Genomic DNA, 26395 nt, shown 5'->3' on the forward strand with positions numbered 1-26395 from the left:
AAACTGCTGTAGGCCATGTGGGATTCCAGCGCCCTAACCACCACGCCACCTTCTGGCCCCTATTTTGTTTTAGTTTCTAAAATTTGCTATAGAGCATGTGTGCTATATATAAAGAGAAAGAAAGTGATAAAGCACCCCACTGGGGGATGACCACACTGCAATCCCTTCTCCATTCTCCTCTTGGTATTTTGAGCATGCATGCGCATGCACCTGGTGTGTTTTTCAAGCCGTAGGGTCTGGGATTTGGCAGGCGGCTATTTGGGATCCAGTAGCCTTAACCACTGTACCACTTGCCTATCCTGGTTCCCATTTTATAGATGAAGGAATGAACTCAGAGGAGCTTGCCTAAGGTTTCAGGTACTGAAATTTAGGACTTCTGTGCTGGTCTATTATGCTTCCAGTAGCACCTCAAAAATGACTAATGATGTGTGTCTTTGGTATCAAGTTTAGATAAAATGATAGATATAAGCAGCTTTTTCTTAGAAGAGAGGTAACTGGTAGGGATGTCTCAGTATTAGCTGTATTCCACAGAATATAAGATGACCTTGAAATGTATAGTGATTGCTGATTTGTTTTCATGTGGCTTCCAAGGAATTCTAGAGATTGTTCTAGTCCTTACAGTAGACTAACTGATGTGCTTTTCAACATACTGTAGTTGTTGTCTTTCTGAAAACAAATACTCAGGATCCTAGATTTACATCTTGGAACTTAGTTTAATTTTTAGAGTCCTTTCAGGAACCCTTACCTGTCGTTCTGAGAAACATTCTTTTTGGACATAAGGGTGGGGTTTTAGCAGTGATTATCTGTCATTGCCCACATCATATGGTCAGGAAGGCTATCATTCCAGGTAATCTGAACTGAATGATTGGGATGAAACTTTACCAAAGTGAATCATGTTTATGGTTGTCCAAAGCAAATCACAGTTAAATTTTTTTTCAATAATGAATCTATTTTTGCATCATTATTAATTATTACCTATCAATGTAAGTAATTTGTTTCATTTTAGTGATGTCCTTGCATTGCCCATTTTTAAGCAAGAAGAGTCAAATTTGCCTCCAGATAATGAGAATAAAATCCTACCTTTTCAATATGTGCTTTGTGCTGCCACCTCTCCAGCAGTGAAACTCCATGATGAAACCCTGACGTATCTAAATCAAGGTGAGATACTTCCTTGATCATCATTATTATTCAGACCTGCTAGATTCGTGACGTTTTACTGGGTTTACTTGTATGTGAAAAGTTAGATCTTTCTGGTGTGACCTGTCAGACTGTTAATAGAAAGCTTATTACTTCAGCAATTTGAGTTTTAATGTCATATTTAATAGATATTACTTGTGTATTTTGTCTAACTGCCCATTTTTAGTTCCTAGCTCCTCTTTCTAATCCATGTTCCCTGGATGTGTCTTTGATTACTATCTAAGAAATGTACACATTCAACTGTGTTTTTTCCAGTTATGTTTGTGTGATAAAGTTGCTTGAACTATTTTTCAATTATTTATTTAACTTTATTTCTTTACTTACTTATTATTATTATTAATATTTTTAATTTGACCAAAGAGAGACAGGGCAAGAAGAGTGAGAAAGCAAGTCCCTAGGACGAGGACTTAAACTGTGGTCAGCCATGTGGGAGTCTAAAACCTTAACCACATGCCACCTGCTGGCCCCATTACTTGAATTCCTTAAGTTTCAATTTCTTATCTGTAAAAATAGAATTGATGATACCTTCTAGAATTGTATTAATTAAATGAGATAGTGTATAAAAGTACTTAGAACAGTGCCTAACATCTAATAGAGGCATATGGTTGTTGTAGTTGCTGATATATTATTACATTCTTGTGTATTCAATTAATTGAATAAATCACATTATTTTTTTAATCTAACAAAGTTAATTTGTGGTGAATAAAATGTATAATTACTTTTTTTCTAGGACAGTCTTATGAAATCCGAATGCTAGACAACAGGAAACTTGGAGAACTTCCAGAAATTAATGGAAAATTGGTGAAGGTAAAAGAAAACAAGTAAACATTCTTCTACATAATATCCTTTTTACAGACTTACTTTAGATTTTTTTTTTTTTTTTTTTTTTTTTTTGCTATTATTCTTTTGCCTCCAGAAAGGGCTTGATGGTGTATCTCTTACCTGCCACAATTTGTTGTCAGAATAGTAAACAGATATATTATTTTGTTGGAATCAGAATAAGCCCCTACCACTCACATAGAATTTTCAGAGCTGCAAAAACAGAAGCCTCCACTTTGTGCCCTGGTTCAATGAACTCCTTGGAATATAGAAAGTAACCTCCTTGAGATCTTTAGAGATGCTTCAGTGTCTGGATAGATGGTTTTGTAGCAAGGAAAACCAAAGCTACTGTTGATAAATAGCACTTCTCTCAATCTAGATGGACAGTAAGGATTCTAAGAATTCAAGGAACAATTGGGACAAAGAAGTTTTGTCAGCAGGGGTACAAGGTGGTAGGATGGATTAATAAGCACCTCTACAAAAGGGAATTTGATGGAAATTGACCCTGCCTACCCTCAGTGTTTGCAGGCTGTATGGTGACTTAATAAACAGAGGACTTGGTGAGTTTTTTATATATATCTGAAGAGCCGAGCCAGATATTACATAGTATAACAGTAGAGCCATGTAAGAGTACTTCAGCTAGGTGTCCTTTATACCTAGTTACCATTAAAACTGATGTTTAAACCATTAGACTGGTATATTTATTTTTATTATTAGTTTTTTAATAATACAGAGTATAGGCACATGTGTGAGAGAGAAGCACCCTCTACAGGGTATTGTCTTGTTGTTGGCCCCCTTCTCCAGCCCTCCCAACTCTTCAGGATCTTGGATATCCATGCACATGACATTATGTTTTCAGGCCAACCTGGGGATCTAAACTCACAGTGGGGGATCTAAACTTGAGATCAGCCAAATGAATTCCAGCACTGCAGTCCAGTATGCTTTGGGCTGTAACACATAAAGATGATATCTGATAAATTTTAAAATTTATCCTGAAATAGAGGTTGATATGGTATGGGTTTTAGAATAATACAGGTTTTAAGAAAAATAATCCTGGATTGTATCTAGAAACCAACTGGAGATGATCCCTGCTAGTTTTCTTCGGCAGCAGTGATTTTCAGGAGGCCCTATTATCATTCAATTTTGTTATTTCATTTTAGAGTATATTCCGTGTAGTGTTCCATGACAGAAGGCTACAGTATACTGAACATCAGCAACTGGAGGGCTGGAGGTGGAACCGACCTGGAGATAGAATTCTTGACATAGGTGAGATAAGAGAATCTATAGCCCAGAAAGTGCCTTTAACTATGAACTGAGGTTGGTTTTCTTTATTTGACACTTACCTTGATTCAGATGCTTCAGAGGCTCAATAAATATAAACCTTAAAGTGGTTATTTATTGAGCATAAAAAATTACAAATGATAGTATCAAAATTGAAAGTAGACCCAGCTCTAGTGGTGCAAGCAATATATGATGGCTGAGACCACATGAGGGGCCCAGAGTTATTTCTCAGCCCAACCGAATTCAGACCACACATGGTAGCACATGCCTAGGGTCTTAGCTAACTGGGACACTAGAGCAGGAAGAATCATGAAGTGGTCAGATCCTGCCAGAAATACCTATATCTCTTTCTTCCACCCCCTGGTGCACACGCATGTACTCTCTTGCTTCCTCTCTCATTAAAAAAAAAAATAATAAATAAATAAATTGATGGGACTAGCAGTTAGCATAATGGCTATGTTGCTGGACTCCCACATAATCGACCGCGGTTCGCGTCCCGGACCCGGTGGCTTAAAACTCGCACTGGGTCCATCTGTGTGCATGTCCAAGATCCCGAGAGGAGAATGGAGGAGTAGGGATTACGGCGTGGCCATCCCCTCTGAGGGGTGATTTCTTGCTTTCTATCTCTCTGTCTCTCTCTGTCTGGCAAGCGCATGTGTACTATAGCAAAAACCTCTAAAAAAAAAAAAATTGAGATTGGAAGTGTAAATACTTCAGTTCCATAGCAGTTTCACCTATTACTTCAGGGTGAGTTTTTTGGTTTGTCTGCCTTTTTTTTTTTTTTTAAGAGAGATTTTTGCTATAGGGTTCATGTGCTCACCAGAGACACAGTGAGAGAGAAAGTGAGGGAGAGATGGCCACACCACAATCTCATCTTTTCTCAGGATTTTGTGTATGCATGTACACATGCCTGGTTTGACTTTCAAGCCACCAGGTTCAGAACTCAAACTGTGGGCAGCTCTGTGGGAGTCTAGCTCCTTAGTCACTATGCCACTTGTCGGCCCCTGTTTTTTTTTTTTTTTTGTAATAGCCATCCAAATGAATGTGAAGTGGTGTTTCATTGTGGTTTTGATTTGCATTTCCCTGATGGTTAGTGTTGTTGGGCATCTTTTCATATGCTTATTGGACTTTCATATATCTTTGGAGAAATATCTGTGCAAGGCTTTTACCTATTTTTGAATCATGTTGGTTTTTCTTGTTGAATTATAGGAATTCTTTATATATTCTGGATATTAGCTCCATATCAGATATGTGATATGCACATATTTTCCCCACTCTATGGGTTACCTTTTCACTATGTTGATAATGTCCTTTAAATAACAAAAGTTTTAAATTTCAAGACAATTCAATTGACCTATTTTTTAAATGACCTGTGCTTTTGGTGTAATATCAAAAAATCATTGCCAAATCCAAGAGTTTTATAGTTCCTGGTCTTACATTCAGACTTATGAATCCATTTTGAGTTAATTTTTGTATATGGTGCAAGATAAGGTTCCAACTTTATTCTATTGCCTGTGGATGTTCAGTTTTCCTAGCACCATTGGTTGAAATGTCTTCTTTTCCCCACTGAATGGTCTTGGCATCCCTGTTGAAATTCATTTGCGGGCCAGCCCTGTGGCATGGTGGTTAAGGGAGCTAGGTTCCACAAGGTTGGCTATGTTTGAGTCCCAGCCCTAGTAGTTTGGTTAACATACTGGGCACATGTGCATGCATGCTGCAAATCCCAACATGATGGAGAAATGGAGGAGAAGGAACTGCAGCATGACTGTGTCCCACTGGGAGGTGCTTTCTCCCTCTCTTGTTTTGTCTCGCTATCTCTCTGGCGAATGCACACACTCTTTGGCAATTAAAAAAATTAGAAATTCCTTTGATCTTGTATCGGGGACTTCAAAACAGTTGTGAAAAAAATGGAATTAAAATAATGAGTTTATTTTAGTGCAATTTTTTTCAAAATCTATGCATAAATTTTTTCATAATTTACATTTTCCATGAAGTCTTTTAAGACCTTCCTCATTTTTGATGATTTATTTCCAGACTATTCTCTTTTTTTTAAATAAACACTTTTTTTTTTTTGAAAGACATTTTTTTGGGGGGCCATCTTATAACCTGATGGTTAAGGCAGCCAATCCAACATGGCCAATTGTGTAGTTCGAATACCAGACCTGGTAGCTTGAGAAACACACCCAGTATGTGCACATGCATACCTAAAATCCAGAAAGAAAGGAGAAATGGAGGAGATAGGATTGCACTGTGACCATTCCATAAGAAATGCTTTCTCACTTTCCTTCTCTGTCAGTCTCTGGTGAGTGTACGTGCCTCTAGTAAATTAAAAACAATTTTTTTTTTACATTTATTAATTTCTTTTGTGAGAGACAGAGAAAGAAATAGCACCTCCATCAGAATCTTGACACTGTGATCTATCCCCAGCCTTCAGCCAGCCTTGAATCATATGCATGCCTGGTGTGTTCAGGAAAGCCTTTCGACCTGAATTGAGAACCTTTCCATGGGGGAGTGCCTTGATTGCCTCCAGGTGTGGTGTTTTACTGCTCTGCTCTGCCACCATCTGACCCTGTGTCCCTTTTCTATGCTATTTGTCTCTATGCTGTCTTTATGTCTATACCACATTGTTCTGATAACTGTAGCATTGTATCAAGTTTTGAAATCAAGAAGCATGAGGCCTCCATGTGTGTTCCTTTCCAAGATTATTTTGACTTTTCGGGGGGGGGCAGGTTTTTTCCTCAATAAGCTTATAGTTATTTTCTTTCTTTATTTATTTTTGCCATAGGACTTGTGCACTTGCTGGTGAGAGACAGAGAGAGACAGTGAAAGGCAAGGTGAGAAATCACTCCTCCCCCACACCCCGTATACCACAATTCCTTCTCTATTCTTCTTCCGGAATTCTGGGCACATGTGTACATATGCCTGGCACGAGTTTTAAGCTGCCAGATGCAGAATTTGAACCACAGTTGGCCATGTGGGAGTCTAGCACTTGAACCACCAACACCACCTGCTAGCCCCAAGCTGACAGTCCTTTTATGTTACTAATGCCTGAGGAGCACATTAATGGTATGTTTCACCTAAAGTGAAAGTTCTGAGAGTATAATCTATGTCTCTTGGTTTGCAGTTTAGATTGATTTGCTACATAGATTAGAATTTGGTTTTTATTAAATCATGGTATAAGGGAAGTATCTTCAGAAATACACAAGCAATCTTTTTCTAAATGTACTTTTAAGCCCAGCATCTGGATCTTTCTTCTTTGATTAGTGAATATCTTCTATTGTAAATTTAGTTGTTAAATGAATTTAAATCCTATTGTACTAATTCTACCTGAAAATACACTGATTTTTATAGAGGTATTCTGGTATTTATATGATAAACTTATCTTAGAATGAGTTCAACACAACTACTATGGAGTAGTAACCCATTAATGCTTTCTTGTTTGTACCATCGATACCAAAACAAGTAGTATAGTTACAGACTGTTATGATAATAAATAATGTCATCTGGCCTTATCATCCCAGTTTGAATATTAGTAAGAGAAATCAGGGAATGATATTTGAGTATTTGCTCTGTAGAATGGAAAGCAAAATTCTACTAAAACTCATTAATTTTGCTTCTCTCTTAAGTATAAGGTTTGTCACTGTGTTATAGAATCAGTTGATGACTGGGACCAGTAGTTAGCACAATGGCTATGTTGCTGGACTCCCACATAGTCGACCGTGGTTCAAGTCCTGGACTCAGCAACTTAAACTCACGCCAGGTGCGTGTGCGTGTGTGCCCAAGATCCCGAGAGGAGAATGGAGGAGAAAGGATTGCAGCGTGGCCATCTCCCCTGGGGGTGATTTCTTGCTTTCTGTCTCTCTGTCTCTCTAGCGAGGGCACGCGCCCTATAGCAAAAATCTCTCCCCACCCCCCCAACAAAAAGAGTCAGTTGATGACTTAGTAAATCAGCATTGATCTTTTATTAAATGTTTCCCACTTCTATCTGTGATACAAATACTTTCTGCCTTTATATTGACACCTGCTTCATCCTTCTATAGTAGTCCTAATGTGCTTCTAGCAATAACACTATCCTTAAAACTATAGGTGAAGCAGATTATAAATAGAGCTTGTGTGTAGACATATCCATCTTTAGAGCTAGTATATAAACTTAACTCATCTTTAAGTAAAAATTCTGGCAAATTAAAAGAAAACGGCATTTAAATTGCCTTAATTATTATTATTTTAAATTTTGCAGAGGGTGTACATGTTCACTGGAGACAGAGAGAGAGAGAAAGTGAGGAAGAATCCACCCGCATAGGACATGGTCACACTGTAATACTTTCTCCTCCTTTTCTCCTTAGGAATTTCGGATGTGCACACACATTTGCCCAGCATGTTCTTCAAGCTGCTGGGTCCAGGACTCAAACCATACAGTTAACCATGTGGTATTCAGTGCCTTAACTGCCATGGCATAGATGGGCCCATAAATTACCTTATTTTAAAAATGTTTTAATATGGAGAAAGGTACTCACAGGAAAATCATGTAAGTCAATTTTAACCATAAACCCTTTTCATTAGCAAAAAAGAAGTTTAGGATGTGGTACACAAAACTTAGTAACTAGGGATGAATAGTATAAGAATCAGTGCTTTCCTATTTAAAAGCGAGTAACCCTCTGACTCATTCAATCATTACCATTTTGTTTCTCAGATATCCCAATGTCTGTGGGTATAATTGATCCTAGGGCTAATCCAACCCAACTAAATACAGTGGAGTTCTTGTGGGACCCTGCAAAGAGGACATCTGTGTTTATTCAGGTAAGGAATTGCAATGAAGGTCTAGTTATAAAGAAAATCTCTTACTACAAGTTTGGTTATTAAAGGATAAACTTGTTAAATTTGAAGTCTTTGTAGGGTTCTAACCTGATGGCCAAGTCTAGATTCCTCCACTTATGCCTGAGAATATTGAGGAATTTCTGAATTGATCTAATTATCCCAATTTATTTATTTATATCTCCCCAAAATACTTGCTTATGGCTGCATGGTATACCATTCTTTTAACTTTACCATAACTTACCTAACAGTTATTTATATTTAGACTGCCCTAATTTTTCACGATTACCTATGAAGTTATTTTGAACATCTTTATATTTAAAGTTTGATTTGCATATCTTTTTATTTATGTTGGGTACATTCCTTGAAAATCTTTATTTGTAATAATGATAGCTCATAGTTTATTGAGTTCTTAACATGAGATAGTCACTGTGTTAAGTAAACACTTTGTATACATGACTTTAGGATTTAGAACAGTAATTTTGTGGAATAAGGATAGCCTTTAAGGTTTAGAGCAGTTAAATAACTTACACAAGCTAACGAATGAATGTTCAATCAGACAAGGATCCACTATTAAGATTCACCAGTCTTGGATTTTACGAAGTAGCCATACAAACCTTTATTCCACTGTTGCCATGAGCTTTCACAGTTAATATTTTCCCAGTGTGAATGTGATGATAGCTCCTCTTTCTTTTCTTTCCTTATATTAAAAAAATGTGCCAGCAGGCATATGCTTGTATGTGCATATACCCCCCAGGGGATAGTCACACCACAATCCCCTCTCCTCCATTTCTCCCTCTTTTTGGGATTTCAGTGAAACATGTACACATTCATGGGCCGTGTTTCTCAAGTCTCTAGTCCAGTCAGCCATGTGGGATCGATCCAGCTACCTTAACCACTAGGCCTTGGGTTGGTCCAATAGTACTGCCTCTTACTAAGTCTACCTCAAAGTTAAGTAAATGTTTACTGACAGAAATTTTTTCTTTTTTGTTAACTATAATCTCTGAAGCAAATAATGAATTTAGTCCTTCACGCTAGTTTTTTTTTCAAAAAAATATTTATTATTATTATTTTATTTTTATTATTTTTAATTTGACTAGAGAGAGAGAAAAAAAAAAAAAAAAAAGGAAAGTAAGAAAGCAAGCCTCCAGGTCTGAGACTCAAACCATGGTTGACCATGTGAGAGTCCAGTGCCTCAACCACAGCACCATCACTAGCTTTCGTTAGCATTAGATACATACATTTACTTGGTTTGCATTTGTAAATCATTTGTGTTTTTCTCATTTCCTTCCTTAGACTGTAAGTTCTTCAGGTTCAAAAAGAGGCCTGGCTACTGCGGCTTATACTGCTTGGATGCTGTGCTCCATAGGGCAGGACCACATTGGAGGCCTGGGTCCCCTTCTTGGGCCAACCTAAAAGTTGGATGCGGTGGCATATGCCTGTAATCTCAGAAACTCAGGGAGGCTGAGGAAGGAGGATTGGGAGTTGAAGACTGGCCTGGGCAACATAGCAAGGCCCTGTCTAAGAAGCCAGATGTGGTGGCATGTGCCTGTAGTCCCAGCTGGGAGGCTAAGGCAGGAGGATCACGATAGCAAAACCCTGTTTTGTTTTTGTTTTTTTTTTTTAAGACAGATTTTTGCTATAGGGTGTATGTGTTCATCAGAGAGACAGAGAGAGACAGAGTCAGAAAGTGAGTAATCACCGCCCTGCCCCGGGGAGATGGCCACAGCGCAATCCCTTCTCCTCCATTCTCCTCTTGGGATTTTGGACAGGCACGCACACACACCAGGTGTGAGTTTAAAGTCACTGGATCCAGGACTTGAACCATAGTTGACTACGTGGGAGTCTAGTGATGTCCATTATGATGCCATCTGCTGGTCCCCAAACCCTTGTTTTTTATTTATTTATTTTTTTGGTTGGTGTTGTTAGGTTTTTGCTATAGGGCACATACATGCACCAGAGACAGAGACAGACAGAGAGAAGGAAAATGAGAATTCACCCACCAGGGTGGATGGCCATGCTGCAATCCTACTCCATTCTCCTCTGGGGATTATTTTGTGCGTGGCATATGGGTCTGGGACTCACTCTGCTGTTGGCCATGTGGGATCCAGTGCCTTAACCACCACACCACCTGCTGATCTGTGAAACCCTGTCTTTAAAAAAGAAAAAAAATCATGAAGAGAAGAAAGTTTTTTGTAGGCGTTTATAATGCCTGTAAAAGGTTTTGCTTTAGTAGCAGCTAAAAATATATTGCTGACTGGTTGTCTAGCTAGCAGTACTGAAGTCTTGATGTGTTCTTTTCAGGTGCACTGTATTAGCACGGAGTTCACTATGAGGAAACACGGTGGAGAAAAGGGGGTACCTTTCAGAGTACAAATTGATACCTTCAAGGAGAATGAGAATGGGGAGTATACTGAGCACTTACACTCAGCCAGCTGCCAGATCAAAGTCTTCAAGGTATTCCTGGACAATGTATTTGCCCTTGGATCCTTTGCTCTTATCTTTCTATTTTAACATTAGTCTCCAATTCACAAAATCAGCTTGGCTTTTTCAAAAACTGAAAACTCAATGTAGGCTAGGGTGACTGAAATGATTACTGAGATGCCTGGTAAATAAATGTATATGGGATGGGCATGAGATAATGGAAACTTGGTAAAAAGGACTGGAGGCAAAAACTTGAATTCTCACTGAAAGCTCTTAAAGCCTTTTGAAGTACAAGTTCTTATAAAGCTCACAAAAATTATGGAAAGTTGACTCTTTGGGTTACATTTTTTTTTTTTTTTTGGAGAGATTTTCACTGTAGGGCGTGTGCGCTCGCCAGACAGACAGAGAGAGACATAGAGACAGAAAGCGAGAAATCACCCCCCAGGGGGGATGGTCACGCCGCAATCCCTTCTCCTCCCTTCTCCTCTCGGGATCTTGGGCACGCACGCACACGCGCCTGGCGTGAGTTTTAAGCCACCGGGTCCGGGACACGAACCGCGGTCGACTACGTGGGAGTCCAGCGGCATAGCCATTGCGCTAACTGCTGGTTCCCTCTTTGGGTTACATTTGTACTCCATCTTTTTTCCATACATTGGTCTTTATCTTTGTCACGTGGATAAATATGTTTTTATTGCAATACAGAAGTATTCAGAGTACACTGAAATCCCCTTTTACCATTCTTACCCTATATCCCAACCGCTCCCCATAGGTAACCACTGTTTTCATTTTTTATGTATCCTTCTAGCTCCTTTCTTTGACTTTATACACACGTGTATATAGATTAATCCTTTTCTTCGAAACATAAATGGGATTATACTGTATTTAAAAAAATTTTTTTTAATTTCTTATTTTTGCCATTAGGGTATGTGCACTCTCTGGAGACAGAGAGACAGCAAGAAAGAAAGGGAGAATCACCTCCCAGGGGGAATGGCCAAATCGCAATCCTTCTCCTTCATTCTTAGGATTTGGGGCATGCACATACATGTGCCCAGCATGAGTTTCAAGCCACTGGGTCCAGAGCTTGAACAGAGGTCAGCCAGTTGGGACTCCAGAGCCTTAACTACCATGCCACTTCCTGGGTCCTGTATGAAATGTTTTAAGACTTGCCTTTTTTCAGTTTACTATTGCTTTAGAGATCATTCCATATCAGTAGCTATAGGTCCGTCTTACCTTTTCCAGCTCAGACTTAGATGGGTGATGCATCTTATCTTTATATTGTTGTACAAACATCTTTTTTTTTCCTGTGTACATACATCTTTATATCATAAGTGAATATTTAAATTTCTAGAAGTAATATTTTTGGACCAAAGGGTGAGCCTTTGAGTTTAAACCAAAATGTTTTTCATTTCAGCCTAAAGGTGCAGATAGAAAGCAAAAAACAGATAGAGAGAAAATGGAGAAACGAACACCTCATGAAAAGGAGAAATACCAACCTTCCTATGAGACAACGATACTCACAGAGGTAAAAAGATTTATTGTGGTGACAGTTTCAGGCCATAATTTTCACCTTTAAGGGATAAATCTATCACTTTTAGCATGGTCAAAATTTATTTCTCCTGAGCATATTCTTTATTATTTATGGGTACCTCAGTAATTAAGATTTACCAGTCAGGGTATATTATTGAAGTAATGATGTTTAGTGGAACGCTGAGGTCAAATGTATTTATTTATTTATTTTTAAATTTTTTATTGAGAAGTGTTTGCTATAGGGTGCATGCGCTCGCCAAAAAGAGAGAGACAGAGAGACAGAAAGCAAGAAATCACTCCCCAGGGGGGATGGCCACACCGCAATCCCTTCTCCAGTCTCCTCTCAGGATCTTGGGTGCACACGCATATGCGCCTGGCATGAGCTTAAGCAACCAGATCCGGGATTTGGACCATGGTCGACTACATGGGAGTCCAGCAACATAGCCATTATGCTAACTGCTGGTCCCCAATGTATTTTTTTAAATGATCTATGTTACTGTTTGTTTTTAGTGTTCTCCATGGCCTGAGATCACGTACGTCAATAATTCCCCATCACCTGGCTTCAACAGTTCCCATAGCAGTTTTTCTCTTGGGGAAGGGTAAGTCTGGAAAATGAAATTGGCCTGTTAATTGTCTCCAGTACATAATATCTCAGTACCTTCCTATAACAAAATCTTAACAAATCAATAATTCTATTTGGACAGTCTTTTGTAGATTTATGTATTAACTGAGCTTTGGATTATTTTAAGAAGTGACTTAGAATTTTTTTGCTTTTTAGAGGTTTTTACCTAAGGGTGCATGTACTCGCCAGAAAGAGAGAGACAGAGACACTGAAAGGGAAAGAAAAAAGGAAAGAGAAATCATGCTGCTCCCCCCTCCTGCCCCCGCCATGGGGATGGCCACACCACAGTCCCTTCTCCTACTGGGATCTTGGGCACGCACACAGACATGCCCAATGTGTTTCAAGCCCCTGGGTCCAGAACTCAAACTGTGATTGGCCATGTGGGAGTCCAGCGACATAACTGCTATACCAGCTGCTGGCCCCAGTGATTTAGAGTTTTTCATTTGCTATAAGGCACGTACGCTTGACAGAAAGAGAGAGACAGGAAGGGAGAAGTCCCCCCCCAGAGGGGATGGCCAAGCTGCAATCCCTTCTCCTCCATTCTCCTCTCAGGATCTTAGGCACACACACACACACGTCTGGCGTGAGTTTAAGCCACTAGGTCTGGAACTCAAACCACAGTCAACTACATGGGAGTCCAGCAGCATAGTCATTGCACCATCTGCTGGTCCTGTAGTCATTATGCCATCTGCTGGTCTAAAGACTTAGAATTTTATGTAGCCCTTTCCCTCCACCTCTTCTTGCTCTTCTTTTTTTTTTTTTTTTAAAGAATTATTTAATTAATTATTTAATTTTATCTATTTATTTAAATATTTGTTTATTTTAATTTGACAAGAGAGGAACAGTGTGAGAGAGATAGCAAGCCGCCAAGTCCAGGACGCGAACCATGGTCAACCACACGGGAGTCCAGCGCCCCTAGCCACCAAGCCTCCTGCTGGCTCCATTCTTGCTCTTCTTCCCCTCTCCATTAGAAAATAGCATTTACATGACCAGCAGGTAGTGTGGAGATTAAAGCACTGGATCTCCCATGGCCTTCTATGTGGTTTGGGTCCTGGACCTGGTGGCTTGAAAACATGCCACGTGTGTACATATCTGCCCAAAGTTCCAAGAGAAGAATGGAAAATAAAGGACTGCAATGTGACCATCCCCCCTGGGGGCTGATTTCTTACTTTTCCTCTCTCCTTTTCTGTCTCTCTGAGGCAAGCATGTGCACCATATAGCAAAAAACAACCAACCAAAAAAAAAACAAAAACAAAAAACAAGAGAAAATAATATTTATGGTTAGGCCAGCCCTGTACTTCAATAGTGGTTAAAGGATCCCAAACCCATCGGGATGACTGCATGTTGAATCCTGGCACTGGTGGCTTGAAAAATACACCGGGGAAACCAGCTGATGGCGTAGCAGTTATGTCGCTGGATTCCTACATGGCTGACCGTGGTTTGAGTCCTAGACCTGATATGGCTTGTTTGCTCAGTTTCCCTCTCTCTCTTTTTCTGTCTCTCACTAATCAAGCTGGAAAATGATAATAATAATAAAAAAATTAAATTAAATAATCCTTTTTTTGAGAGAGAATAAAATAATTCTTTTTAAAAAAAAGAAGAAGAAGGAAAAACACACTGGGTACAGGTACGAAGTCCCAACAGGATGGAGAAATGGAAAAGGGATTGTGGCATGACCACAACCCATTGGGGGGGAGGTGCTTTCTTCCTCTCTTTGTCTCTCTATGTCTCTAGTGAGTACATGTGTCTTCTGGCAATTAAAAAAAGGAGAGGGACCAGCAGTTAGCATAATGGCTGTGTCGCTGGACTCCCACGTAGTCGACCGCGGTTCAAGTCCTGGACCCGGTGGCTTAAACTCACGCCGGGCGCATGTGCATGCGTGCCCAAGATCCCAAGAGGAGAATGGAAGAGAAGGGATTGTGGCGTGGCCATCCCCCCTGGGGGCGATTTCTCGCTTTCTTGTCTCTCTGTCTCTCTCTGTCTGTCTGGCGAGCACACATACCCTATAGCAAAAACCTCTCCAAAAAAAAAAAAAAAGGAGAAGAAAAGAAAATCACATCTATGGTCAATTTTCAGTGAGTCAAGGACTGATTATCTGGACTTTGTTTTTCTCTATAGTGGCTTATCTTAGGGTTATTTTATTTTTAAAGAATTATTTTATTTCTCTTTATTTATTTATATATTTTAATTTCACCAAAGAGGGACACAGTGAGAGTGAGAGGGAGAGAGGGAGAGAGAGTGAGGGAGAAAGCAAGACATTAGGTCTGGGACTTGAAATTGTGGTCAACCATGTGGGAGTCCAACAACTTTAACCACCACACCACCTGCTGACTCCATCATCTTAGGGTTATTTCAATTCCTTTTCAGACTTATACCGGAGAGTGGGTATGAGAATTGGAAACATGGTTGTACAGTCACTAAAACTCTTGTTTTGTTACTTGTTAAGAAAGTTCCTAACACCTGATTATTACAGATTTTTGATTAATTAGTAAAAGAAACTTGAAGAGGAGCTCTAAAATGAAGTTTCAGAAGTATCTATGGGATGCATTTAATCTTACCTTATTGTCCTTTACCATCAGAAATAACTGAAAGTTGGGGGACCAGCAGGTGGCATGGTGGTTAAGGTGTTGGAAACTCCCACATGGCCAACCATGGGTTGAGTCCCAGATCTAGTGGCTTACTTTCTCACTTTCCCACTTTCTCTTTCTTCCCTGCGTGTCTTTCTCTGGTCAAATTAAAATAAATGAACGAATAATTAAATAATTAATTCTTTTTTTTTTTTTGGAGAGGTTTTCGCTATAGGGCGCGTGTGCTCGCCAGACAGACAGAGAGAGACAGAGAGACAGAAAGCGAGAAATCACCCCCCAGGGAGGATGGTCATGCCACAATCCATTCTCCTCCATTCTCCTCTCGGGATCTTGGGCACGCACGCACACGCGCCCGGCATGAGTTTTAAGCCACTGGGTCCGAGACACGAACCGCGGTCGACTACGTGGGAGTCCAGCGACATAGCCATTATGCTAACTGCTGGTTCCCTTTTTTTTTTTTTAAGTAATAATTGAAAGTTCCTACAGACACCTACTCCAGTAGCTGTCATATGATCCTAGCATTTAACATGTATCCCATGTAACCATATTGAAAACTTGAAATAGTCTACCAAATGTGTGAGAATATTATTTGGTTGTAATGTTTTTTGGATTTAATTAGGCTCTATGTTTGACCTGTCTCTTAAAGATTTTAATTAAGATAGCTTAAATATTCAGAATATAACAGTTACAAATGAAAATAGGTATTGGTTGTAGGAGTGCATATAAACTAGGACCCTGAGTTAAGTTAGTAATGAGCTAAGTTTGAATACCAAATTTGAATTTTGCAGCTAAGACTTAAGGAAAAAAAATTTTTTTTTTTTTTTGGAGAGGTTTTTTTTTTTTTTTTTTGCTATAGAGTGCATGCGCTCGCCAGACAGAGAGACAGAAAGCGAGAAATCACCCCCCAGGGGTATGGTCACGCCGCAATCCCTTCTCCATTCTCCTCTCGGGATCTTGGGCATGCACACACACGTGCCCGGCGTGAGTTTTAAGTCACCGGGTCCAGGATGCGAACCGCGGTCGACTACGTGGGAGTCCAGCGACATAGCCATTACGCTAACTGCTGGTTCCCAAGGAAAAAATATTTTTTAAAGAAAAAAAATCTTACCATCCATACAGATTCAGCCTACTTATAGGCAATTTTAATATTATATAGGTTTTAAGGAGTGTTTTTTGGTTTTTAGTTTTTGCTGTGGGGCACATGTGCTTGGGAGTGGTGGTGGCAGCCATCACCCCCCCAGGGGATGGCCACACCAGAGTCCCTTCTCCTTCAGTCTTCTCTTGGCATTTTTTGGGCATGCATGCACACAAACCCGGTGCGATTTTCAAGCCTGGGTCTGGAACTTGATCCATAGAATCGACCATGTAGGATCCTGCATTTTAACCTTCGTATCTCCTGCTGGCCCCTAAAAAGTGTTTTGTTTTGTTCTTAAGAATTATTTCTGGGACCAGAAGTTGGAGTAATGGCTATGTTGCTAGACTCCCATGTAGTCGACCATGGGTCAAGTCCCGGACCCAGTGACTCAAACTCACGTTGGGCGCATGTGCGTGCGTGCCCAAGATCCTGAGAGGAGGATGGTGGAGAAGGGATTGCGGCGTGGCTATCCCCCTGGGGGGTGATTTCTCACTTTCTCTCTTTCTCTATTCCTGGCGAGCACACACACCCTATAGCAAAAACCTATTAAAAAAGAAAAAAGAAATAATCAAGTCCTGTGGTCAGCAGGTGTCATGGTGGTTAAGGCTTTGCACTCCCACATGGTCTACCATGATTCAAGTTCTGGACCTCGGGGCTTGCTTTGTCACTTTTTCTCTCTCTGTTTCTTTTTCTCTGGTGAGTATGTGTTCCCTACAACAAATTTTAAAATAAAAAAAATAATAATAAATAAAATTACAATAAATAATTTATTTTTAAAAAGAAATAATTAAGTGCTTTTATTGAAAAAGTATTTGATATTTGATCATATTTTATAGAGTTTATTCCAGTATTTTTCCTGCATATGTATATGTGCATATTTATACATTTTTTATTATTTAATTTTTTTTATCTTTTTTTTTTAATTTGCTACAGGGCACATGTACTCACCAGAGAGAGACAGAGGTGGGGGAGTGATATGAGAAAGCCAGTTTTCAGGTCCTGGACTTGAGCTGCAATTGGCCATGTGGGAGTACAACACCTTAACCATCATGCCACCTACTGGTCCCCATATTTATACATTTGATACAGTAATAATGTGTTGGTGTACATTTATATTGGTATTTTCCATTCTAACAAATTTCTTATTAAATCTTCTTTATGTCATAATTTATATCTTGTTAGTCCAATTTATTGAAATAGCATGGATTTTTTGTGTTTTTTTTTTTTTTTTTTGAGAGGTTTTTGCTACAGGGTGCGTGCGCTTGCCAGACAGAGAGAGACAGAGAGACAAAAAGCAAGAAATCACCTCCCAGGGGGGATGGCCACGCTGCAATCCCTTCTCCTCCATTCTCCTCTCGGGATCTTGGACACGCACGCACACGTGCCCAGCGTGAGTTTAAGCCACCGGGTCCGGGACTTGAACTGCGGTTGACTACGTGGGAATCCAGCGACATAGCCATTACACTAACTGCTGATCCCTATCGTGGGTTTCTTAAGAATTATTTTATTTAACTTTATTTATTTATTTATTTAATCTGACCAGAGAGAGATAGAGTGAGAGAGAGAGAGAGAGGTGGAGGGAGGGTGAGAAAGCAAGTCACCAGGTCCAGAACTGGACCCCACAGTTGGCCATGTCGGAGTCCAGCACTTTCAACCCCCCACGGTTGGCCATGTCGGAGTCCAGCACTTTCAACCACCACACCACCTGTTGGTTCCTGAAATATTGTGATGTTTTCCACTTTGTGCAATAATGAAAAAAAGTTGCAAATGACATAGTTTTTGCCCCTCTCTCATCAAGTTTTTAGTTTCAATTAATAGTTAAATGAAGTATTAGGCAAAGAATAAGAATGTTTCATGAAACAACATGTGTTCTTTTTTTTGAAAGGCTTTTGCTATAGGGCACGTGTGTTCACCAGAAAGACAGAGAGAGAGACACAGAGAGACAGAAAGCGAGAAATCACCCCCCGGGGGGGATGGCCATGCCGCAATCCCTTTTCCTCCATTCTCCTCTCAGGATCTTGGGCACGCATGTACACATGCCTAGCGTGAGTTTAAGCCCCTGGGTCTGGGGCTCAAACATCAGTAACTATATGGGAGTCCAGTGACATAGCCATTATGCCAACTGTTGGTCCCAAAAGAGCATGTGTTCTTTTAAATCTTCCCCTTAATGATATAATGAATCCTATATATGTTATAGACTCATCCTTTCATTTTAATCTTTCTTTAGAAATGGCTCACCAAATCACCAGCCAGAACCACCCCCTCCAGTCACAGATGTAAGTCCAAATGTCTGTTATTTGCAATGTCTAGTAATATATTACTTTCGGTATATATTAGCATACTATGTTCAGTAAAAGTGCTCAACTTTTAGGGAGTATTGGTCATTAATTCATTAAACATTTATTGAATTTTGACAATAAGCCAGATATCATGCTAGGGACTAGAGATATGAAACAGGCCCATAGCATTTGAGGAGTTTATAGTCTAGCGGGGAGGGTAAGGATGGGACTCTATGGGCATCTTGTACGAGCAGAGAAAGACAAGACTAATTTTGTGTAAACAACTACCAAGCTAGATCTTCCTGAGTGGGGGCGTTTGTGAATGTTCTTGGCTATATGTTACCTAAAATAGTAACAGGTAAATTTATGTAATTACCAAAAAAATGCTTTCTGCCTTTCAGAACCTTTTGCCAACAACCACACCTCAGGAAGCTCAGCAATGGTTGCATCGAAACCGTTTTTCTACATTCACAAGGCTCTTCACAAACTTCTCAGGTTAAATTTGCTTTTGCTTTTGTTTTCCCCAGCATGGGATATTCCTTTGGTTTCTAGGACCTCCTGGCATCCACATGAGATTTTTGTGTATGGGTGTGAGTTCTCACCACCTGCAACTCTGCTGTGAATGCTTAATAAAAACCTCTGCAGCACTGTGGTGGCATGAGCTACTAAGATGCTGCCATACCTGGCTCTTAGACATGGCCTTGCTATGTTGTTCAAGCCAGCCTCGAGTTCACAGTCCTCCTGCCTCAGCCTCCATGAATTGCTGGGATTATAGGTAATTAACATCATGGCCAGCTGTAGATTAGATCAGGAATCAAACTCAGTCCTCTCATCTAGTCCCAACCTGCAGAGCACGATTGTGGCCCTATAGTGCCAGCTAGGAGGGTGAAGCATGATGAGGATCATGACATGGCTAATTCTAATCTTAAAAAAAAAAAAACGTAAAGGCAAAATAAAACTACAGGGTCAGCAGGTGACATAGTGGTTAAGGATCCCACATGACTGATCGCATAGTTTGAATCTTGGACCCAGTGACTTGAGAACCATGCCAGGTGCTGTGCTTATGTGCCCAGAATCCTGAGAAGAGAATGTAAGAGAAAGGATTATGCCATGGCCATACCCCTAGGGGTGATCTCTCTCTCTCTCTCTCTCACTTACTCTCTCTGGTGATCACATGAGCTCTATAGCAAATTAAAAAGAAAAAGAAAACTCAAAAAAATAGTTATGATGCAGTAGGTAAGTGTATTTCGACAGAAGTATGTACAAAGTGAGATGTTCATGGGGCAAGTCTGGTGTTAGGGAACATGTGTGACACTTGAGATGAGTCTTGGATGAGGAAGAGTCTGTTGGTCAGATAGTGGAAGGATATTCCAGACCAGAAGGATGACTTGCTGCGTAGGCGTCATCAGTATGATGAAAACAGGCTTAAGTGGAAAAATTAATTGGTTGGGGATCGAGATGAAAGAGGAGGCAGGGTCATTCAGGAAGGGGCTTACATGCTACACAAAAGATTATGAATGGTGACATGCAATACGGTTTCCTTGTGAGAGTGCCTATTTTCATAATCATCAACAAAGTGGATCTTTGCCTTTATCACCCATTTTCTTTGATTTATTCCAGGGGCAGATTTATTGAAACTAACTAGAGATGATGTGATCCAAATCTGTGGCCCTGCAGATGGAATCAGACTTTTTAATGCATTGAAAGGCCGGTATGTAATTAGTGGTGAAATATTAGTGAGGTTGGATTTCAAATGAATTTGGATTCAGGGATTCTTCACGATACTCTGCATAGCTAAATACATCTTGTCAAAATATCTTTTTTTAATGCAAGCTATGTACCAAATAAAGCTGGAAAAAAAAAAAAAACCTTTTTAATACTTGATCCAAGTAATTCGCCATAATATCTCATTATTCATTTCCAGGTCATTTTTCACTCAATAAATATTTATTATCCTTTTCATGAGCCGGGTACTATTGTAGGCTCTGGGGCTATATTGGTGAGCAGAACAAAATACCCTTGTTATAAAGTTTATTTTCTAATGGGGAAAAAGATAAACAATAAATACTTTTGGATAATAATAACTATTTTGAAGGGAAACAAAACAAAAAGCAAAAACAAGGTTGTGGGCCATCCAGTATTCTGGAATATATCAGAGAAGACCTGTCTAAGGAGGGGATATTTAAACTGAATTGAGAAGGAAAAGGCTGTGGAGATGTGTGAGGCAAGAGCATTTTAGGCAGAAGGAATAACTGATGCAAAGGTCCAGAGTCAGCTTTAACTAGAGAAGAGGTCATTTCTTAAGTTTGGGTAGGAATTACCTAAGTGTCTGCTTATAAATGTCACTTGAAATATAGAGTAATTTGTAATCCTTTTTTGGCATTTACAATGTTTTGTTTTTTAAGGTTTTTGCTGTAGGGCACGTGAACTCGCCAGAAAGACAGAGACAGAGAGACAGAAAGCAAGAAAACACCCCCTGGGGGGACGGCCACACTGCAATCCCTTCTCCTCCATTCTCCTCTCGGAATCTTGGGCACGCACGCACATGCGCCTGGCATGAGTTTAAGCCACCAAGTCTGGGACTTGAACTGCGGTCAACTACATGGGAGTCCAGTGACATAGCCATTATGCCATCTACTGGTCCCGGCATTTACCATTTTAAATAGATAAGATAGTACAAGTTGAGCATTCCTAATCCAAAAATTCAAAATGTTGTACAAATAGAGCATTCCTAATCCAAAAATTCAAAATGTTTCTATAATGATAAACTTTTTGAGTGCTGACATGATGATACAAGTGGAAAATTTTACACCTGACCTCATGTCACAAGTTGTAGTCAAAATGCAGGCACATAACACAGTTTATTCATTGTCCTCAAGGAACCTCATGTAGATGGTATGTCCTAATATTTACTAATATTTACCGTAAAGTCCTTATGTATGAATCAGTGGGAGAAGATGATTGCTTATAGGTAGCATATAAATTCAGAGTCAGGTGTGCTGATGTCAAACAACCATAGAGTGTCCACATGGGTGGCTGAAAAAGTAGCACCTTTGCTTTCTGATAGTTCAGTGTACACATACTTAGTTTTGTGCAAAGAAATTATTTAAAACATTATATAAAATTACCTTTAGGCTATGTGTGTAAGGTGTAAATGAAACATAAATGAGTTTCATGTTCGGACTTGGAGGACTGTCCCCAAGATGTCTCATTTGTGTATGCAGGTATGTTGAAAAACTCAAAATCTGGAACACTTCTAGTCCCAGCCATTTTGGATAAGGGATACTCAAGCTATAGTGATATTGATAGACAAAAACATACAGGTACTGGCAAAAGAATCAAATCAAATACAACAGATTGTCAGTTATTTGTGTTTGTGTTTATCTCAAGGGATGTTGAATCAGATTAGTTGTAGTCTTGAAAAATTATAAGGAAAAAGGTCAAATTCAGGGTTGATAACTTGGGGGGAAAAAGGTTGGCCTTCTCATTTTTAAGTATACTATCTAAAGAGTGTTTAAAAATAGGAAGGAGGGGTCTGCAGATGGCATAGTCGTTAAGGCGCTGGACTCCTACATGACCAACTATGGTTTGAGTCTCAGACCTGGAGGCTTGCTTTCTCACTTTCTCTCTCTGGTCAAATTAAAAAATAATAATAATAATAATAATTAATTAAATTAAATAATTCTTTTAAAAATAGGAAGGAATAGGATGATCAGATCAACATGTAATTGAGTACCTTTGTCTAAGAAGTAAGAACAGAAAGAGCTTAAGCTGCTTAGGAGAAGATAATAAGAGAAATAAGATTCTCTGATTTACTATATATAATATATATTGGTGTTTTTAAGTAAAAGATATACTTCAGACTTGATCCATACAACAGTGGCTTTACACCAAAGGTCACAAACTCAAACTCAAATTACTACAGAGGCTACATCAGTCATGTAAATGAGTGACAGTCAAGTCATAGTGACGAATGTGTGCCCCATGTAAAGAAAATAGTTGATTGTTCTCATGTAAGAATGAGAGCCTCAGGTTGCTAGATCAGAGTTTTCAAGAAAAGTCAGAAGTTCAGAGGTTTATATGATGCCTCTTGTTGGAACTATGAATAATTCAGCTCTAAAAATAGGGGCCAGCAGGTGACGTGGTAGTTAAAGCACTGGACTCCCACATGGTCAACCACGGTTCAAATTCTGGACCTGGTAGCTTGCTTTCTCACTTTATCTTTCTCTCTTCCTCTGTCTCTCTGGTCAAAATTTAAAAATAAATAATAATAGCAAATAAAATTAATAATTAAATTAAAATTAGGGACCAGCAGGTGGGATGGTGGTTAAGGCTTTGGGCTCCCACATAGCTGACTACCATTCAAGTTCTAGACTTGGTAGCTTGAAAATCATGCCAGGCATGTGTGCATGCATGGCCAAAATCCTAAGAGGAGAATGGAGGAGAAGGGATTGTGGCATGGCCATCCCCCTCGGAGGGTGATTTCTTACTGTCTGTCTATCTGTCTCCAGCTAGTACACATACCCTATGGCACCAAAAAAATAAAATAACCTTAAAAACCCCACTACTGGAGAACTAATAAAACAACAAATGAATTGCATTCAGTCTATAAACTGTGGGTCTTTAACTTCTACTCTCTATGCTATTAATATAGAAACACAAATTCTCTCTTAAAATGTACTTACCATTAAAAAAAAAAAAAAAAAAGGAAGACTAATAGCCCTTCCTCCTCCCTTAGGATGGTGCGTCCAAGGTTAACCATTTATGTTTGTCAAGAATCATTGCAGTTGAGGGAGCAACAGCAGCAACAACAGCAGCAGCAGCAGAAGCATGAGGATGGAGACTCAAATGGTACTTTCTTCGGTAGGTCATTCTGAACAGACCAAGGCATTGACGGAAAAAGGTTACGAGATGACTGTGGGCATGCGTGATGGAAGTATATCACATTTAGCATTTGCCCAGATTTAGCATTTGTGAGAAATAATGATACTAACATCCGTTGAGCTCCTGATAGAGGCCAGGCTTATTCTCAACACTTTACATGCTTTAATTTTTACAACTTCTATCTCCTCTTTGCAGTAGATTTTATTGTTATCGCCAACATTTAGATGAGGAAAATGAGGCCTGGGAATGTTAAATAACTTTCATGTAGCTAAGCAATGGGCTGAGCCAAGAGTTGAACTCAGCCAGTCTGACTTCTTTGTGTTTGTGTGTGCATGTGTGGAGTGTATGTGCGGTATGCTTTTTTTAGACAGGGTCTCACTGTGTCATGATCTTTCTGCCTCAGTATCCCAAGTAGCTGGGACCACAGTCATGTGCCACCATGCCTGCGACTTCAGCCAGTCAAGTTTCTGAGTCCTTCAGAAAAGTGGGCATTTCTAGTGATGAGATTAACTGTAAGAGCAGAGAACCTGTCCTCACTGCCATCACTCGCTCTCTTTTGCAGTGTACCACGCTATCTATCTAGAAGAACTGACGGCTGTTGAATTGACAGAAAAAATCGCTCAGCTTTTCAGCATTTCCCCTCGCCAGATCAGCCAGATTTACAAGCAGGGGCCAACAGGAATCCATGTGCTCATCAGTGATGAGGTAGATTTTTTAAATACAGTTCAATTATCAGTGACAATTTTTTAGGACATGTAACAAAAACAAGAGCAGTTCCCCTAGGATAGAGCGCTCTGTTTTCTTGACTGGAGATTTCCAAATTTTTTTGCTTGTTTATCTCCTAAAATAATTTTTTGAAATCAAGTACTTCCTTGCACATTTAGGTTGATTTAACTTTTTCTTTTAAATATCTTTTCTCTGTCTTTCTTTTTGAGACAGGAAAAGGGGAGTGTGGGGGGGAAGCACCTCCCCCCATGGGGAATGGTCATACCACAATCCTTTCTCTTCCGTTTCTCCCCACTTTTGGGATTTTGGGCCTGCACACACAAGTGCCTGGTGTGTTTCTCAAGCTTCAAGTACAGTCGACCTCGGTTTGAGTCCCGAGACCCAGCGGCTTGAAACTCACTCTAGGTACATGTGCATACATGCCCAAAATCCAAGAGGAGAATGAAGGAGAAGGGACTGTGGTGTGGCCATCCCCCCTGGAGGTCGATTTCTTGCTTCCTGTCTCTTCGTTTCTCTCTCCCTGTGAGCTCACATGCCCTAATAGCATAAAATCTCTCTCTCTCAAAAAAAAGCAAACAAACAAACAAAAAAAAACTATGCTTTTCTTTTCTTAAATTGCTTGAGGGTGCATGCACTTACCAGAGAGAAACAGACAGGCACGCACGCACACACAGAGAAAGAACCCTCCAGTGAGGCATGGTCACTTTGCAATTACTTCTCCATTTTTGGATCCATCAGAGTTTTGGGCAGGCATGCACATGTGCCCAACTTTTTTTTTAAGTTGCTGGGGCCAAGATTCAAACCATGGTTGACTATGTGGGATCTGGGTCCCTTAACCACTATGCTTTGGGGCTGTCCTGTTTTTAAATTTTCATTGCCAGAAGGCATGTATGCTTTCCAGTGAGAGAAATAGAGACAAGGTACCCACCAATGGGGTATGATCACACCACAGTCCTTGTTCCTCTATTTCGCCATTTTGTCAGGGTTTGGGGCATGCATATATATGCACCCAGCATGTTTTTCAAACTGCCAGAAATTTGAACTGCAATCAACCATGTGGATCTGGCTTCTGAAACACAAGGTTTAACCACTGCGTTATAGGGCTGGCCCTATGCCTTAACAGAATTTTCTCTGTGAGTTTATTTAAACTCATATTTCCATTCATTTCTTCTATAGAATTTTATCTTACAATCATATCTTTATGCTTGAACATCTTTTGATTCCACTATATTTTTTTCTTTGAAACACAAATTGTTTTCAACCAGAAAATTTGTTTTGGGACCAGCAGATTGAGTAATGGTTACATCGCTGGAATCCCACACAGTCAACTGCTGTTTCAGTCCCAGACCTGGTGGTTTAAAACTCATGCCGGGCACATGTGCATGTGTTTCCAAGATCCCGAGAGGAGATTGGAGAAGGGATTACAGTGTGGCCATCCCCCTGGGGGGGGTGACTTTTCCCTTTCTGTCTCTCTGGCAAGCACACGTGCCCTATAGCAAAAACCTCTCTAAAGAAAAAAAATTTGTTTTAATAAAGAATTTTAAATTATTCTCAATAGAAGTATCATAATTATTTAATTGATAAAAGTAACATAAATATACTATGTCTTAATAAGTAAGTATAAGTATTGAACATTAAGAAGAGAATTATTAGACATACATCTGTTGGGCTAGCAGGTGGAATGGAAGTTAGAGTGGCTGGGTCCCACACATCCAACTGTGTGGTTTGAGTCCTGGGTCCTGGTTGCATGTGCGTGCCCAAAATCCTGAGAGGAGAATGGAGGAAAAGGGATTGCTACCATCTCCCCTTGGGGATGATTTCTCACTTTGTTTCTCTTTTTCTCTCTAGTGAGTACACATTCCCTATAGCAAAACACACACACACACACACACACACACACACACACACACACACAAAGGTACATCTATTAATGAGGCAGATGGAATGATTTCATTCTCTGTTTCCACCATCGTGCACAGTTAATTCATCTGTAGATGAATATTGTTTATTAATTGCTAGAATGACATATAGTTCAGTATCAATTCTATGTATTTTTTTCTCCCTAGATATAAGTGCAATAGAATTTGATTTACACAAGCTG

General features: G+C 39.8%; 1 protein-coding gene across 3 annotated transcripts in view; it reads left to right on the forward strand.

The window, feature by feature from the left end:
- The window catches only part of TFCP2 (transcription factor CP2), a 61569-nt gene that overhangs the window by 29028 nt on the left and 6146 nt on the right, over window positions 1–26395 (forward strand). For 2 of the 3 annotated variants that reach the window (XM_006168146.3, XM_006168145.3), the window contains exons 2-13: window positions 1007–1158; window positions 1928–2004; window positions 3177–3282; window positions 7988–8094; window positions 10414–10566; window positions 11945–12055; window positions 12571–12659; window positions 18633–18681; window positions 19086–19179; window positions 20305–20395; window positions 23423–23547; window positions 24131–24273. In XM_006168146.3, the coding sequence (XP_006168208.1) occupies window positions 1007–1158; window positions 1928–2004; window positions 3177–3282; window positions 7988–8094; window positions 10414–10566; window positions 11945–12055; window positions 12571–12659; window positions 18633–18681; window positions 19086–19179; window positions 20305–20395; window positions 23423–23547; window positions 24131–24273 (1297 nt within the window). The remainder of the gene's footprint in view (window positions 1–1006; window positions 1159–1927; window positions 2005–3176; window positions 3283–7987; window positions 8095–10413; window positions 10567–11944; window positions 12056–12570; window positions 12660–18632; window positions 18682–19085; window positions 19180–20304; window positions 20396–23422; window positions 23548–24130; window positions 24274–26395) is intronic. The other variant, XM_027768143.1, reaches the window with a different exon arrangement.

Source organism: Tupaia chinensis, unplaced genomic scaffold (genome assembly GCF_000334495.1).
Source record: "Tupaia chinensis unplaced genomic scaffold, TupChi_1.0 Scaffold145652_1, whole genome shotgun sequence".
Classification (NCBI taxonomy): domain Eukaryota; kingdom Metazoa; phylum Chordata; class Mammalia; order Scandentia; family Tupaiidae; genus Tupaia; species Tupaia belangeri.